General features: G+C 48.4%; 1 protein-coding gene across 1 annotated transcript in view; it reads right to left on the bottom strand.

Annotated features, from left to right (window-relative positions):
• LOC139281351 (anoctamin-4-like) overlaps positions 1-18,060 on the bottom strand; it is a 297,350-nt gene that overhangs the window by 259,701 nt on the left and 19,589 nt on the right. Inside the window, exon 2 of the mRNA XM_070901506.1 lies at positions 13,483-13,560. Within this exon, the coding sequence (XP_070757607.1) occupies positions 13,483-13,560 (78 nt within the window). The remainder of the gene's footprint in view (positions 1-13,482; positions 13,561-18,060) is intronic.

Raw genomic sequence — 18,060 nt, 5'->3', positions numbered from 1 at the left:
TGAAGCATTGCGAGACATCTTCGTTATAGGAATTGGCCACGGGGGCCTCCTTCACAGGGTATTATCTGCCAACACCACAGTCAACCTGCAGAAGGCCATCAGCATCAGTCGGGCGTTCATGACCTCGACCTGCAGCACCAAGCAAATTATTCATCCTGTGGACTCAAACCCGGCAAGGACTGTACACAGAATGGTGCCTTTCACAGGCAAGACTCTAGAACGTGGCTCTGCCCAGGGCAGAGAGCACAGACCTCAGGGTTCCAGAACTCAGAGTCCGCCGAGGGGTGTTAATCGAGTAGCACCATGCTGGTGTTGCGGAGGAAACCATAGGGCTCACCAATGTCGGTTTGCTGAGTACGTATGCAAAGTCTGTACCACGAAGGGGCACCTCCAGCGTATGTGTAAAAGAAACACAACTCACCATCTAGCAGAGGAGTCGGTCGATGACGTTGAATCCAGCAGGGAGTATGATGATTTGGTCAGAGAGGCAGCTCAGCCCCAAGAAGAAGTGTATGGAGTGTATACCTGCACCACCGATTGTCCTCCAGTGAAGATGGAAGTCGAGATAAACGGCGTTCCAGTCTTCATGGAAGTGGACACGGGAGCGAGCCAGTCAGTGATGAGCCAGGATGCCTTTGAGAGGCTATGGAACGAAAAACGACCCGAGCTTGGTCCAGTACAGGAAAAGTTGCGCACCGACACCTGATCCCAGTCCTTGGTAGTGCGGATGTAAGTGTAATCCATAATGGTGTGGTGCACAAGTTACCTCTGTGGATTGTTGCAGGTGATGGTCCAACACTACTCGGAAGAAGGTGGATGGGGAAGATCCAGTGGAAATGGGAAGACCTCTTCACTCCAGCAATCGATGTCCCCCGTGCTCAGAGGCAGAGAAAAACCTCATCTTCACTTGGGCCAGGCACCAGAGAACAGACCAGCGCAGCACCTGAGGCACAGACTAACCATCACGACTGCATGGCAATGATCCGACCGGAACGACCTAAAAGTACCTTCCCGGCTCCAGTGGCAGGACTCCTGGGGAGGAAGATCGAATTCACAGGCACTCTTCCAGCTTTTGTGACAGAATCGCGGGAGAGAAGGAACAAGGCAGTCAACCTCGAGGACAGAGGCAAGATGGTGTCCCTGCTGCAGCGAGGGGCAGCGTGGCTGGAAAAAAAGATGGCCGCGGCAATACCACGAGGTGCAACACTGAGGGACCAACATGTGGTGTCTAACAAGGGATTTGATTGGGGTAAAGCCAGCAGTGTTCTCTTAAAGGAGACCTGCAACCAACTGAACTTAAAGAGACATTGTATGCATGGCAATCAATGTAACGAACCGATTAAGAATGTAAAGAACAAAATGTTGTTGCGAGATGTCGAGAATAGAGTGTTCCCAAAAGTAGCAAGCGAGCAAATTCGGGAAGGTGAAGGCGCTGATCCTGATACCCTGCCCCAGGCCTATCCCATGCTGCAGGCACCCAATGGCACTATTCACCACAGACCTGGAAACGAAAACGGCACCAATACGCGCAGTCGGCCGCCGTTGCCCACCACCCGGGTGGAGATGGCGCAGCCCCCAGACCCAGTCGCTACCTCGGCCATGTCCGGGAGCGAAAGGTCAGAACCAACGAGTTCCCCAAACGGGACCTGGAACAGCCAGGTTCCCAACACCGTGAGAGAGCAGGCAGAAGATTCTGCAGCTCTCAAAGGAGGACAGGGAGGCCACACACATCTGTGGCTCTGCCCACCACTAGGCAACGGCAAAGGCCCCGAGTCCTGGCAAGGTGAGCGAACCAAGCCCACCCCGCTAGCAGGGGGCGCAGTGCTGCCATCAGATGACTAGGACCCCGTCCGGTTGCTCTGGAACTAACATCCTTCACATACCTGTACTGTTACCTCAGTAATTACCATGACTGAACCATGAATACAATCTACCCAATCCTGGCGCACGACTGTAAAATGTAACGATTGTAAGTCACTGAACCAAGGTGTCACGATTCAACCTGTAAAAAAAATATGTTTTTTTTCTTCCTTTCTTTGTCTGATCCTGTATGTTAATGTAACGGGCCAGCTGCATGATCTCGCTGTGGGGGGGGGGGGGGTGGGGGAATGGATGTATGTAGCCATGGATACACATATGGATCATACCCAGAACCCACTGGAACCTCCACTGCATCATCGAACCATCCAAACTGGTAACCACCATCCAACATTGTGGCAAAAGGACTTGGGGGTTAACAGGGGGAGAGCCAAGCCAAAGCACAGCCAAGGTGTAAGGGCTATTGGCTCAAGTCTGGGGAGAGCTAAGCCAGAGCACATAGTGCAAAGGTAATTGGCACAAAGGACTTGGGGGAGAGTGATGTTATATATGTAGACTATAGATATACTCTGTAGTCACTGTATAGTTGCATAAGATGGAGACTTGTTATCTGATGTACTATCAATGAGGTTTACACTGTGTATATACTATGCTGGCACCACTAGAGGGTGCAACTGGTGGAGACCGGGGTCTCCTGCCCTGGTGGCAGGGGCTTTATAAAAGGGGAGCCACCATACGGTTGCCTCACTCTGGAGTTACGAGTAAAGGAACAAGTCACTACAGTTTGAGTACAACACATTGCCTCGTGGAGTCATTCATAAGTACACTACAGACATAATACAAATAATTGTAATTGTTGTGCTACTTTCTCTCATTTAAATTGCAGAGTTTCCCTGTCCATTTTAGGAACCCCCATTATATGTCCTACTCCCAGTCCCAGGGAGGATATATCGGTCTCGGAGGGGGAGTAGCGCAGATTCACCAGTTGATACCGGGGCTAAAAGGATTAAGTTATGAGGACCAGTTGCCTTGTATTCCCTCGAGTGTAGAGGATTAAGTGGTGATCTAATGGAGGTGTTTAAGATGACTAAAGGGGTTGATCAGGTAGAGAGAAACTATTCCCTCTAGTGGGAGGAGTCCAGAACAAGGGGGCAGAACATTAAAATTAGAGCCAAGCCGTTCAGGGGTGATGTCAGGAAGCACTTCTTCACACAAAGGGTGGTGGGGATCTGGAACTCTTTCCCCCAAAAAGTTGTTGAGACCGGGGGTCAATTGGAAATTTCAAAACTGAGATTGGTCGTTTTTTGTTGGGTAAGGGTATTAAGGGTTACGGAACCAAGGTGCATACATGGAGTTCGGATACAGAACAGCCCTGATCTAATTGAATGGTGGAGCAAGCTTGAGGAACCAACCTGTTCCTATGAGTCAGATGGAGGCTGGGGGGTGGGGGAGGTGATACTGAGATTGTCATGCCCCCCCCCACCCCCTCTCCGTGCTGTTCTAGAAACATTTGCCCTTTTCCCAGTCCTATTGACCCTCCTGTGCCAAATGTACTCTTGTTCCAGCTGTGTGTTAATGGTCAGAGTGATCTCTGTGTTTAGCTCTGCTTGGACGGTCAATGCCAGAGACTGTGCTGTTTCCCCCTCCAGCGTGACTGCGTGCACACCGCAGGTGTATTGTGCCACAGGGAGATTCCTGTTACATGGACACCCTCAAAGCCGCCTTGATAAAGTGCAACATCCCCACCGACGCCTGGGGGGTCCCTGGCCAAAGACCGCCCGAAGTGGAGGAAGAGCATCCGGGAGGGCGCTGAGCACCTCGAGTCTCGTCGCCGAGAGCGTGGAGAAAGCAAACGCAGGCAGCGGAAGGAGCGTGCGGCAAACCAGTCCCACCCACCCTTTCCCTCAACCACTGTCTGCCCCACCTGTGACAGAGTCTGTGGCTCTTGTATTGGACTGTTCAGCCACCTAAGGACTCATTTGTTAGCATGGAAGCAAGTCTTCCTCGATTCCGAGGGACTGCCTGTGATGATGATTGTGCCACAACCCATCTCCACGTGCAGCAGCACCATCTGCTGGAGGTGCAGTCATCTGTTGGACAAAAGCATTGCATTCACTTCCACCGAGCATGACTTCACAGGCGCTCATTATTAACTTCCGTTTGTCAATACAAACAGTTGTGAAAGCAATAAAACTATTTTTGGTCACAACATTCAAAGTCAAATGTGTTAAAATAACATTTTTAAGAAATATTTTAAAAGAAAGAACTTGCATTTCTATAGCGCCTTTCACAATCTCGCAAAGCGCTTTACAGCCAATGAAGTACTTAATCGAAGGGAAAATATTGTGTTCCAGCTGATAGTTTGTTCCAATTAAATAGGTCAGGGAGGACCAGGGGTCACCAGCTCAGGTTGTGCAAGACCAGATCGAGGTGAAATGTCAGGAGGTAGTTTTTCCCAGAGAGCAGTGGGCCTTTGGAACATCTCGTGCAGTAGATGCTGATTCACTGAGTTCCGTCAAGCGAGAGCTGGACCTGTTTCTGGCTGGGGCAGAGATCACTTTGTACAGAAGGTCGATACTGCAGGGAATTCAGCTACCAGAGAGATCTCCTGGACTAGTTACCGATCGCCTAAGGAGGGTCGGAGAGGAATTTCCCAGATATGTTTCCCCATAGCTGGTCTGGGTTTTTTTTTAATCTGTTTTTTTTTCTCCTCCTCTCCCAGTAGAGCACGTGGCTGTGGGTGGGGTGCGGAATGTCTGCACTGTCAGACACAAGGGCCGGGAATTTGCTGCACTAACATGGGCCAGGCCGTTACTACTGGGTAAAACTGACAGTACCTCTGGCATCCACCCCATGATCCCGGTATTTGTTTTGGCGTGCCCCGTTTAACAGGCTACGCCCCCTCGATCAAACTTCTACGCATGCTCGGTTTATTCAATTTAAAAGCAGGCTCGCCGGCTGCCAGGGACCCCTGGAGCGGTGCGTGGCCACGCAGCTGAAAGGGAATATTGGTCAGCACGCACGTAGCAAAACGTGGAAATCTGGGAGTTGCTGTCAGTGATACTCTGCTCCTCCACAGGGGGTGCTGTTGCGGACTCCGCAAATGGAATCACCACAGAAATCACGGCGTAGATGAGCGAACCAACCAAAACTATCTACCCACTATCATTGCACTAAACAACCTCGAGGTCACCGTCTTTTCCAGGGGGCAAAACCCAGGCCAACTTGGGGGAGCAAAAATATCTGGGAAATTTCTCTCCGACCCTTCTCAGGGGGTGGAAGCTAGCCCAGGAGATCACTCTGACCTTGGTTAACATTACAGGATGACTACCTCTGATACCAGGTCATCTCTGCCCCCACCACAAACCGGTCCAGCTCTCGCTTGGAGGAACGCAGCAAATCAGCATCCGTTGATGTAAAAAAGGAGGCAGACAAAAAGCAGGAAACTGTAGACCAGTTAGCCTAACATCTGTAGCTGGGAAAATGCTGCAGTCCATTATTAAAGAAGCAGTAGCGGGACATTTGGAAAAGCATAATTCAGTCAGGCAGAGTCAGCATGGTTTTATGAAAGGGAAATCATGTTTCACAAATTTGTTGGAGTTCTTTTATTCGCAATCTTGTTGTGCGAGGCCCCTTGGGGAAGAGTGACCATAATATGGTAGAATTCTATATTAAGATGGAGAGTGACACAGTTAATTCAGAGACTAAGGTCCTGAACATAAGGAAAGGTAACTTCGATGGTATGAGACGTGAATTGGCTTGAATAGATTGGCGAATGATACTTAAAGGGTTGACGGTGGATAGGAAATGGCAAACATTTAAAGATCACATGGATGAACATCAACAATTGTACATCCCTGTCTGGAGCAAAAATAAAACGGGGAAGGTGGCTCAACCGTGGCTAACAAGGGAAATTAAGGATAGTGTTAAATCCAAGAAAGAGGCATATGAATTGGCCAGAAAAAGCAGCAAACCTGAGGACTGGGAGAATTTTATAATTCAGCAGAGGAGGACAAAGGGTTTAATTAGGAGGGGGAAAATAAAGTATGAGAGGAAACTTGCTGGGAACATAAAAACTGACTGCAAAAGCTTCTATAGATATGTGAAGAGAAAAAGATTAGTGAAGACAAACGTAGGTCCCTTGCAGTCAGATTCAGGTGAATTTATAATGGGAACAAAGAAATGGCGGACCAGTTGAACAAATACTTTGGTTCTGTCTTCACAAAGGAAGACACAAATAACCTTCCGGAAATACTAGGGGACCGAGGGTCTAGTGAGAAGGAGGAACTGAAGGAAATCCTTATTAGGCGGGAAATTGTGTTCGGGAAATTGATGGGATTGAAGGCCGATAAATCCCAGGGTCTGATAGTCTGCATCCCAGAGTACTTAAGGAAGTGGCCCTAGAAATAGTGGATGTATTGGTGATCATTTTCCAATGGTCTATCGATTCTGGATCAGTTCCTATGGACTGGAGTGTAGCTAATGTAACACCACTTTTTAAGAAAGGAGGGAGGGAGAAAACGGGGAATTATAGACCGGTTAGCCTGACAACAGTAGTGGGGAAAATGTTGGAATCAATTATTAAAGATGAAATAGCAGCGCATTTGAAAAGCAGTGACAGGATCGATCCAAGTCAGCATGAAATTATGAAAGGGAAATAATGCTTGACAAATCTTCCAGAATTTTCTGAGGATGTAACTGGTAGAGTGGACAAGGGAGAACCAGTGGATGTAGTATATTTGGAATTTCAAAAGGCTTTTGACAAGGTCCCACACAAGAGGTTGTTGTGAAAAATTAAAGCACATGGTATTGGGGGTAATGTACTGACATGGATAGAGAACTGGCAGACAGGAAGCAGAGAGACGGATAAATAGGTCCTTTTCAGAATGGCAGGCAGTGACTAGTGGGGTGCCGCAGGGCTCAGTGCTGGGACCCCAGCTATTTACAATATACATTAATGATTTAGATGAAGGAATTGAGCGCAATATCTCCAAGTTTGCAGATGACACTAAGCTGGGTGGCGGTGTGAGCTGTGAGGAGGATGCTAAGAGACTACAGGATGACTTGGACAGGTTAGGTGAGTGGGCAAACGTATGGCAGATGCAGTATAATGTGGATAAATATGAGGTTATCCACTTTGGTGGCAAATACACAAAGGCAGAATATTATCTGAATGGCGGCAGATTAGGAAAAGAGGAGGTGCAACGAGACCTGGGTGTCATGGTACATCAGTCATTGAAAGTTGGCATGCAGGTACAGCAAGCGGTGAAGAAGGCAAATGGCATGTTGGCCTTCTTAGCTAGAGAATTTGAGTATAGGAGCAGGGAGGTCTTACTGCTGTTGTACAGAGCCTTGGTGAGGCCTCACCTGGAATATTGTGTTCAGTTTTGGTCTCCTAATCTGAGGAAGAGCATTCTTGCTATTGAGGGAGTGCAGCGAAGGTTCACCAGACTGTTTCCCGGGATGGCTTGACTGACATATGAGGAGAGACTGGATCGACTGGGCCTATATTCACTGGAGTTTAGAAGGATGAGAGGGGATCTCATAGAAACATATAAAATTCTGATGGGACTGGACAGGTTAGATGCAGGAAGAATACTCCCGATGCTGGGGAAGTCCAGAACCAGGGGACATAGTCTAAGGATAAGGGGTAAACCATTTAGGACAGAGATGAGGAGAAACTTCTTCACTCAGAGAGTTGTTAACCTGTGGAATTCGCTACCGCAGGGAGTTGTTGATGCCAGTTCATTGGATATATTCAAGAGGGTGTTAGATATGTCCCTTACGGCTAAAGGGATCAAGGGGTATGGAGAGAAAGCAGGAAAGGGGTACTGAGGTGAATGATCAGCCATGATCTTATTGAATGGTGTTGCAGACTCGAAGGGCCGAATGGCCTACTGCTACACCTATTTTCTATGTTTCTATGTTTCTTTGAGGATATAGCGAGCAGGGTGGATAACAGGGAACCAGTGGATGTGGTGTATTTGGATTTCCAGAAGACATTCGATAAGGTGCTACGTAAAAGGTTACTGCACAAGATAAAAGTTCACGGGGTTGGGAGTAATATATTAGCATGGATAGAGGATTGGCTAGAAAACAGAGAATCGGGATAGTGGGGTGCCGCAAGGATCGGTGCTGGGTCCTCAAATATTTACAATCTATATTAATGACTTGGATGAAGGAACAGAGTGTAATGTAGCCAAGTTTGTTGATGATACAAAGATGGGTGGGAAAACAAATTGTGAGGAGGACAAAAAAAATCTGCAAAGGGATATAGACAGGCTAAGTGAGTGGGGAAAAATTTGGCAGATGGAGTATAATGTGGGTAAGTGTGAGGTTATCCACTTTGGCAGAAAAAATAGAAAAGCAAATTATAATTTAAATGGAGAAAAATTGCAAAGTGCTGCAGTACAGAGAGACCTGGGGGTCCTTGTGCATGAAACACAAAAAGTTAGTATGCAGGTACAGCAAATAATCAGGAAGGCAAATGGAATGTTGGCCTTTATTGTAAGCAGGGTGGAGTATAAAAGCAGAGAAGTCCTGCTACATCTGTGCAGGGTATTGGTGAGGCCACACCTAGAGTACTGCGTACAGTTTTGGTCTCCGTATTTAAGGAAGGATATACTTGCATTGGAGGCTGTTCAGAGAAGGTTCACTAGGTTGATTCCAGAGATGAGGGGGTTGACTATAGGTTGAGTAGGTTGGGCCTATACACATTGGAGTTCAGAAGAATGAGAGGTAATCTTATCGAAACATATAAGATAATGAGGGGGCTCGACAAGGTGGATGCAGAGAGGATATTTCCACTCATAGGGAAAACTAAAACTAGGGGACATAGTCTCAGAATAAGGGACAGCCCATTTAAAAGTGAGATGAGGAGGAACTCAGAGGGTTGTAAATCTATGGAATTCTGTGCCCCAGAGAGCTGTGGAGGCTGGGTCATTGAATATATTTAAGGCAGAGATAGACAGATTTTTGAGTGATAAGGGAATAAAGGGTTATGGGGAGCGGGCAGGGAAGTGGAGTTGAGGCCAAGATTAGATCAGCCATGATATTAAATGGCGGAACAGGCTCGGGGGTCCGTATGGCCGACTCCTGCTCCTATTTCTTATGTTCTTATGTTCCAGAGCTCCACTATTCTCTGGGAAAAGAACCACCTCCTGACATTTAACCTAGATCTGGCCTTCTAGGACAGAAGTAATGATTAATTTCCGTACAAAGGAAGATGGAAAGAAGAAGAGGAGCATGAGGAGCTAGGAGAGAGATTGAAGAGCAGGACCTCAAAGGTAGTAATCTCCGGATTACTCCCGGTGCCACGTGCAATTGAGTACAGAAATAGGAGGATAGAGCAGATGAATGCCTGGCTAGAGATGGTGCAGGAGGGAGGGCTTCAGATTCCTTGGGCATTGGGGCCGGTTCTGGGGGAGGTGGGACTTGTACAGGCTGGACGGGTTGCACCTCGCAAGGGCCAGAACCATTCTCCTTGCGGGGGTGGGGAGGGTTTGCTAGTGCTGTTGTGGAGGTTTAAACTAATTGGCAGGGGGTGGAGCACCAGGATGTAGCTTTAGAAAGGGGAAATAAAGTGCTCAAAGGATTGGGAGAGACAGATAGCAGAAAAGTAAGAAATACTAAGGTGGGGTCAGACTAAGAGCGAATACAGGATGGTCTAAGATGGGTTTACAGTGTCTGAAAGTGAACGCACAAAGTACAGTCAACACAATAAGTGAGCTGCAGGTACAAATAGTCACATGGGAATACGATGTTGTGACAATGTCTGAGACCTGGCTCAAAGGGCAGGATTGGGTAATAAATGGTCCTGGTTAAAAGGTGTTCAGGAAATATAGGGAAGGAGAGATAGAAGGTGGTGTGGCAGTATTGGTTAAGGAGAATGTCACAGTGCTGGAGAGGGGGGATGTCCCAGAGGGGTCAAGGACAGAATCTATATTCCTTGAGCAGTATGTAACGGATCCAACCGGGGAGCAGGCTATCTTAGATCTGGTCCTGTGTAATGAGACAGGATTAATAAACAATCTCCTAGTAAAGGATCCCCTCGGAATGAGTGATCATAGCATGGTTGAATTTCAAATTCAGATGGAGGGTGAGAAAGTTGGATCTCTAACCAGCGTACTAAGCTTAAATAAAGGAGACTATGAAGGTATGACGGCAGAGTTGGCTAAAGTGGACCGGGAAAATAGATTAAAGTGTAGGACGGTTGATGAACAGTGGTGTACATTTAAGGAGATATTTCACAACTCTCCAAAAGCTCAGCGTCAGTGCTGTGCGGAGCATCCGTGTTGCGCTGACGTAGTCGGCCTCGAGCCTGCTCCGCCATTCGATAAGATCACGGCTGATCTTCAACCTCAACTCCACTTTCCCGCTCGATCCCCATATCCCTTGATTATCTTTTTATCCAAAAATCCATCTCTCAGTCTTGAATATATTCAACGACTGAGCCTCCACGGCCCTCTGGGGCAGAGAATTCCAAAGATTCACCACCCTCTGAGTGAAGAAATTTCTCCTCGTCTCAGTCCTAAATGGCCGACCCCTTATTCTGGGACTGGGACCCCCTAGTTCTACTCCCCAGCCCGGGGGGAAACATCCTCCCAGCCTCTACCCTGTCGAGCCCTGTAAGAATGTTAACAAAATTGCTGAGCTTTTGGAGATTTGGAATGGATCTGAACCCAATAGAAATAATGTGTAACCTTTTGCTACCCTTTAATGCAGCTCGTTGAAGGTATAAAATATTATTAAGAAAGACTTGCTTTTATATGCGCCTTTCATGATCACCAGACGTCTCAAAGCGCTTCACAGCCAATGAAGTACTTTTGGAGTGTTGTCATTGTTGTAATATGGGAAACGCGACAGCCAACATGCGCACAGCAAGCTCCCATAAACAACAATGTGATAATGACCAGATTATCTGTTTTTGTTATGTTGATTGAGGGATAAATATTGGCCAGGACAACGAGGTTAACTCCCCTGCTCTTCTTCAAAGTAGTGCCATGGGCTCTTTTACGTTCACCTTAGAGAGCATATGGGGCCTTGGTTTAATGTCTTATCCGAAAGATGGCACCTCAGACAGTGCAGCGCCCCCCCAGTACTGCACTGGAGTGTCAGCCTGGATTTATGGGCTCAAGTCCCTGGATGTGAGACTTTCAGCTTTTTAGCTTTGACGCGAGTGTCCTCGATTCCATCCCGCAGTATGCTACCCGCCACCACGTCAGCAAAATCTCAGACCAGCACGAAGTAGAAAAGGCCATCCATCAGCTGAAGAACAATAAGGCATCAGGGGCATTGCTGCTGAGGCACTAAATCAGGGCGGAGAGGCACTATTGGCATGAATGCATGACCTCATCTCTCTCATCTGGAAGGAGGAAAGCATGCCAGGAGATCTCAGAGACGCCGTAATCATGACCATCTTCAAGAAAGGGGACAAGTCTGACTGCGGTAACTACAGAGGAATCTCCCTGCTATCAGCCACGGGGAAAGTCGTCGCTAGAATCCTCCTCAACCGTCTTCTCCCTGTGACTGAAGAGCTCCTCCCAGAGTCACAATGCGGATTCTGTCCACTAAGGGTTACAACGGACATGATCTTCACTGCGCGACAACTACAAGAGAAATGCAGGGAACAGCACCAACCCTTGTACATGGCCTTCTTTGACGTCACAAAGGCCTTTGACAATGTCAACCGTGAGGGACTATGGAGCGTCCTCCTCCGTTTCGGCTGCCCTCAAAAGTTTGTCACCATTCTCTGCCTGTTCCATGACGACATGCAAGCCGTGATCCTGACCAATGGATCCACCACAGACCCAATCCATGTCCGGACTGGGGTCAAGCAAGACTGCATCATTGCACCAACGTTCTTTTCGATCTTCCTTGCTGCAATGCTTCATCTCACCCTCAGCTGGAGTGGAACTAAACTATAGAACCAGCAGGAACCTGTTCAACCTTCAACCTTCGCCGCCTCCAGGCTAGATCCAAGGTTATCCCATCCTCTGTCATTGAACTACAGTAAGCAGACGACGCTTGCGTCTGCGCACACTCGGAGGCCGACCTCTAAGCCATCGTCAACATTTTCACCGAGGTGTACGAAAGCATGGGCCTTACATTAAACATCCGTAAGACAAAGGGTCCTCCACCAACCTGACCCCGCCACACAGCACTGCCCCCCCCCCGATCATCAAAATCCACGGCGGGGTCTTGGACAACGTGGAGCATTTTCCATACCTCGGGAGCCTATTATCAGCAAGGGCAGACATGGATGACATGGTCCAACACCGCCTCCAGTGTGCCAGCACAGCCTTCGGTCACCTGAGGAAAAGGGTGTTCAAAGACCAGGACCTCAAATCTGGCACCAAGCAAGACTGCATCATCGCACCAACGCTCTTCTCGATCTTCCTTGCTGCAATGCTTCATCTCACCCTCAGCTGGAGTGGAACTAAACTATAGAACCAGCGGGAACCTATTCAACTTTCGCCACCTCCAGGCTAGATCCAAGGACATCCGGTAATACAGGGCAGTAGTGATACCCGCCCTCCTATATGGCTCAGAGACGTGGAATATATACAGCAGACATCTCAAAGCGCTGCAGAAGTACCACCAGCGCTGCCTCTGCAAGATCTTGCAAATCCATTGGGAAGATAGACGCACCAACGTCAGTGTTCTCGATCAGGCCAACATCCCCAGCATCGAAGCACTGACCATACTTAACCAACTCCGTTGGGCAGGCCACATTGTCCGCCCAGACACGGGACTCCCAAAGTAAGCACTCTACTCGGAGTCTCGACACGGCAAGCGAGCCCCAGGTGGGCAAAGGAAACGTTTCAAGGACACCCTCAAAGCCTCCCTGATAAAGTGCAACATCCCCGCCGGAACCTGGCCCTGGCCCACGACTGCTCTAAGTGGAGGAAGAGCATCCGGGAGGGCGCTGAGCACCTCGAGTCCCATCGCCCAGAACAAGCAGAAACCAAGCTCAGACAGCGGAAGGAGCATGCGGCAAACCAGACTCCCCACCCACCCTTCCCTTCAACCACTGTCTGTCCCATCTGTGACTGTAGGCCCCGCATTGGACTGTTCAGTCACCTGAGAACTCACTTTTAGAGTGGAAGCAAGTCTTCCTCGACTCCGAGGGACTGCCTATGATGATGGAGTGTCAGACTGGATGTGGGACTTGAACCCACAAACTTCTGACTCAGAGGCGAGTGTGTTGCCCACCAAGCCACAATGTGTGTAATTGGGCGAGGGGCACTGATCACTTTAGGCTGCGTGGCTGCAGGGCGCTCTGGAGCCCCCAGCTCACCGTACTTCAGATTGAAAAACTGCCCAGGCGCGGAATTTTGAATGGGCCGCGCGGCCCGTTAAAGGGGCCGCTGACCCCAAAAGAAATGAAAGCGAACATTGGTGAGGGGCACTTGGGGAGAATTATAGAGACTTGACTCCTCCCATAGCCTCATGGGGACTAATATAGGTCACTTCACTAATTAGGAAAAAGAATTATTTAAAAAATGATTAAAATCCAGTGTTATCAAGGATTAGTATTCTATCAAATGCTTTCTTCTCTTTAACCTTTTATAATTAAACCATCACAGATACAAAGGATAGCAGAACATTGTGTACAATAATGATTTGGATTTATTGATCGGTATCTCTAGACTTCATACCTACCAACAGTGACCTGACTGACACAGCTGTAGTAACTGGTTCCAGTGGAGAGGTTATAACTTGTGCTGCTTGATTCACGGTCTGTAAAAGATTAACAGGATTAAATACACTTCACAATATCTATTCACATAACTATTTTAGTTGAAACCATAAATTATTAAAGGGGGCACTAAAACCGACAAATAAACAAATTAACTTTTAGCTGTAAACTTAAAATCAAATTAAAATTTGGTTGCCGGGGGTGATGATGCACTCCAGTCCCTCTGGCGCCCACCTCTCGCGGAAGGCCGCGAGCGTACCGGTGGACACCGCGTGCTCCATCTCCAGGGACACCCTGGCTCGGATGTAACCACGGAAAAGAGGCAGGCAGTCGGGCTGAAAGAACCCCTCAACCGCCCGCTACCTGGATTGGTGAATGGCCACTTTGGCCATGCCCAGGAGCTGTCCTATGAGGAGGCCTTCCGACCTGCCCGCTCCCCTCCGCACAGGGTGCCCAAAGATCAGGAGCGTGGGACTGAAATGCAACCAGAATTTGAGGAGCAGCCTCTGTTCACATAACCTTCAATTGGAACTCTTCCTTTTAAAGCAATATTTCAATGAATGCTTCTTAAGAACATAAGAAATAGGAACAGGAGTGGGACATACGAGCCCTCGAGCCTGCTCCGCCATTCAATAAGATCATGGCTGATCTGATCATGGATTCAGCTCCACTTCCCTGCCCGCTCCCCAATAACCCTTTATCCCAATATCATTTAAGAAACTGTCTATTTCTGTCTTAAATTTATTCAATGTCCCAGCTTCCACAGCTCTCTGAGGCAGTGAATTCCACAGATTTACAACCCTCTGAGAGAAGAAATTCCTCCTCATCTCTGTTTTAAATGGGCGGCCCCTTATCTTAAGATCGTGCCCTCTAGTTCTAGTCTCCCCCATCAGTGGAAACACTCTCTCTGCATCCACCTTGTCAAGCCCCCTCATAATCTTAACTCGCACCAAGTCCAGTTCACCCATCACCCCAGTGCTCACTGACCTACATTGGTTCCCGCTCCCCACAACTATTTAAAATTCCTGTCCTCGAATTCAAATCACTCCATGGCCTTGCGCCTGCCAATCTCCATAACCTGCTCGAGCCCCGGAGCCCTCTGAGATCCCTCCAACCTTTGTGTATCCCCGAGTTCCATCGCCCCACCATTGCCAGCTGTGCCTTCCGCCGTCTAAGCCCCAAGCTCTGGAATTCCCTCCATTAACCTCTCCGCCTCTCTCTCCTCCTTTAAGACTCTCCTTAAAACCTACCTCTTTGACAAAGCTTTTAGTCACCCTTCCTACTATCTCCGTCTTTGTATCAGCATTTATTTTTGTCTGATAACATAAGAATATAACAACACAAGAAATAGGAGCAGGAGTCAGCCATTTGGCCCCTCGAGCCTGCTCCGCCATTCAATAAGATCATGGCTGATCTGATCATGGACTCAGCTCCACTTCCCTGCCCGCTCCCCATAACCCGTCACCCTCCTGTAGTTCAAGAATCTGCCTTGAATATATTCAATGACCCAGCCTCCACAGCTCTCTGGGGCCGAGAATTCCAAAGCGTCACAACCCTCAGAGAAGAAATTCCTCTTCATCTCTATCTTAAATGAGTGACCCCTTATTCTGAAACGATGCCCCCTAGTTCTAGATTCCCCATGAGGGGAAACATCCTCTCTGCATCTACCCTGTCAATCTCCCTCAGAATCTTACATGTTTCAATAAGATCATCTCTCATTCTTCTAAACTCCTTGGGATGTTTGTCTACATTAAATGTGCTATATAAATGCAGTTGTTGATGATGTAAGTAGAGTTTTTCATTCAGCAATGGCACTGTAATCTCATTCCTGACACATTGGAGCACTCCAAAATAAAACAGGGAGACCTTTGGACTGCTCGACTCTCCAATACTGACCCGAGTGCGGAAGTGAAATATGGAGAATCATGTTGTGGGGTGAAGCTTCCAGTGTGCAGCCTCGCTAGATGGGATTTGAAGAATGGGCCCCATAGGTTTATAGCTCTACCTCGAACCCGCACTCCCGTCCAGCAAGGCTCCATGTTGGGAGAGCAGCCTCAGAGATTTACTCATAATTCTATTTTAACTGTAATCCTCAGGAGAGTGCTCTGGCATGGCTTGCATGAAAAAACATGGAAGACTTCAGAGAAGGCACTGATAATCAGATCAGGGGGAAAAAAGCTCCTCGGTGTGAATGCGGGAAGGGGAAGGGGAAGGGAAGGGGAGGGAGGGGAAAGTAAGGGAGGGAGGGGAAAGGGAAACGAAAGGAAAGGGAGAGAGGGAGGGGAAGGGAAAAGGAGGGAGGGAGGGGAAAAGGAGGAAGGAAAGGAAGGAGGGAGGGAGGGAAGGGGAAAGGGAAAGCAAAGGGAGGGAGGGAGGGGGAAAGGAAAGGGAGGGAGGGAGGGGAAGGGAGGAAGGAAAGGGAGGAGGGAGGGAGGGGGAAGTGAGGGAAGGGAGGGAGGGAGGGGAAGGGAAGCGAGGGGAGGGAGGGAGGGGAAGGAGGGAGATAGGAAGATAGGAAGGAAGATAAGAAGGAAGGGAGTAAGAGAGGGAGGGAGGAAGGGAGGGGAAGGAAAAGGAAGGAATAGGAGAAGGCCATACGGCCCCTCGAGCCTGCTCCGCCATTCAATAAGATCATGGCTGATCTGATCATGGACTCAGCTCCACTTCCCTGCCCGCTCCCCATAACCCCTTATCCACTTATCGTTTAAGAAACTGTCTAGTTCTGTCTTAAATTTATTCAATGTCCCAGCTTCCACAGCTCTCTGAGGCAGCGAATTACACAGATTAACAACCCTCAGAGAGAAGAAATTCCTCCTCATCTCTGTTTTAAATGGGTGGCCCCTTATTCTAAGATCATGCCCTCTAGTTCTAGTCTCCCCCATCAGTGGAAACATCCTCTCTGCATCCACCTTGTCAAGCCCCCTCATAATCTTATACATTTCGATAAGATCACCTCTCATTCTTCTGAATTCCAATGAGTAGAGGCCCAACCTACTCAACCTTCCCTTTAAAGTCAACCCCCTCATCCCCGGAACAAACCCAGTGAACCTTCTCTGAACTGCCTCCAAAGCAAGTATATTCTTTCGTAAATATGGAAACCAAAACTGCATGCAGTATTCCAGGTGTGGCCTCAGCAATACCTTGTATAGCTGTAGCAAGTCTTCCCTGCTTTTATACTCCATCCCTTTTGGGGATTAAGTGGGGAGGTAGAGAGGTGGTGCACATTTCATATCAAAGGCAAACAGAAAATCTGCATGCATGGATTGTAATAGCTCGGTCGAGGACAATTAAAGATGGTGGTGGGTTTCCACTGATCCAAACAATGTTATTCTGCACACTCAGCATGTGTGAACTTTTCCTTATTGCAAACATGCAAACTCAGTGGCTGATGAGGAATATTAACGTCCAATATCAAATTGCAGTCAAAACACATTTGTATGGCAGTTCGTATTACTCAAGCTAGAAGCTGATATTCCACTATTGTGCTCAAAACTCATTCAACGTGCTTGCTTCTGACAGATTTATTTTGAGCACCGTACCGGGAGGATTGACGATGGGCAAATCTGACTGTAGACTCTCCACACCAACACCCTTGAACGTTCTGCAATTCTGAATGTTACACTGTTCCGGTATGCGGGTTTTTGGGCTCAATTTCCCCCAAAGCTTTTTTTTGGTGTACTTGAAGAGTTATTAGGGGCCCAAGTACGCTAGAAAAAAAAGTTCTAAGTTTCCCCGTTGGATTTTTTCATTTTGGCATGGCCTAACCTGTCCTTTAGTTTTGGGGGTGGAGCCTTGTTCTGCGCCAAAAAGATTGGGTTGCCACAGTAACCAGGGACACAATGCGAGTTGAGGCTGCAAAGTGAAACATACAGCCAGCTCCCAACACATTAAAACACATTGCATCAACTTAAAAACACATTAAAATATATTACAGCAACTTACCTCCAATTATTAAAGCTGGTCCCGCTCCCTTCCCCTAGCCCTGGCCGAAGGGCTTTCCTGTCTGTTTGCCTAGCCCGCCTCGAGCCCTTTGCCAGTGCCGGTCCATCTCCAGCTCCCCAGCCTCCCTCCCCCCAGAGTCCCGGTCCTCCGCCCCTATCCCAGGCCGAGTGGCCTCCTCCCTCCCGGTCCCCGCACCTAACTGTAGTGTATGTAGGCACCTTTAGTAATGACTCCACAAGACAGGGTATGGTGCTTAAACTCTTTTATTAGCAGCTCCTAAGTGCCAACAACAAGCTGTGTGTTCCTTTTTATACTGGGTTACCTGCCGTGTGCAGGCAACCCCTGGGTCTCCAGCAACAGCACCTCTAGTGTACCGGTAAGGTGTGTACAGTACAAGAGTACGTTCAATGTTGCATACAGTGTTACAGACATCACACAGTGAACAGGCATGCATACACAACACTAACTACACCCAAAAGGCTTCCCCCCCACCCCCTCACCCCCTCTCCCTCCCCCCCACCCCCCCCCCCGCCCCCCACACTCGCTTCCAACCCCCACCTCTCTCCCTCTCTCACCTTTCCTGCTGCTACTGTCCGGGC

This window comes from Pristiophorus japonicus, chromosome 15 (genome assembly GCF_044704955.1).
Source record: "Pristiophorus japonicus isolate sPriJap1 chromosome 15, sPriJap1.hap1, whole genome shotgun sequence".
Lineage (NCBI taxonomy): Eukaryota > Metazoa > Chordata > Chondrichthyes > Pristiophoridae > Pristiophorus > Pristiophorus japonicus.
Note: the sequence above shows the minus strand (reverse complement) of the source record. Positions and strands in the feature narration are given on the sequence as shown.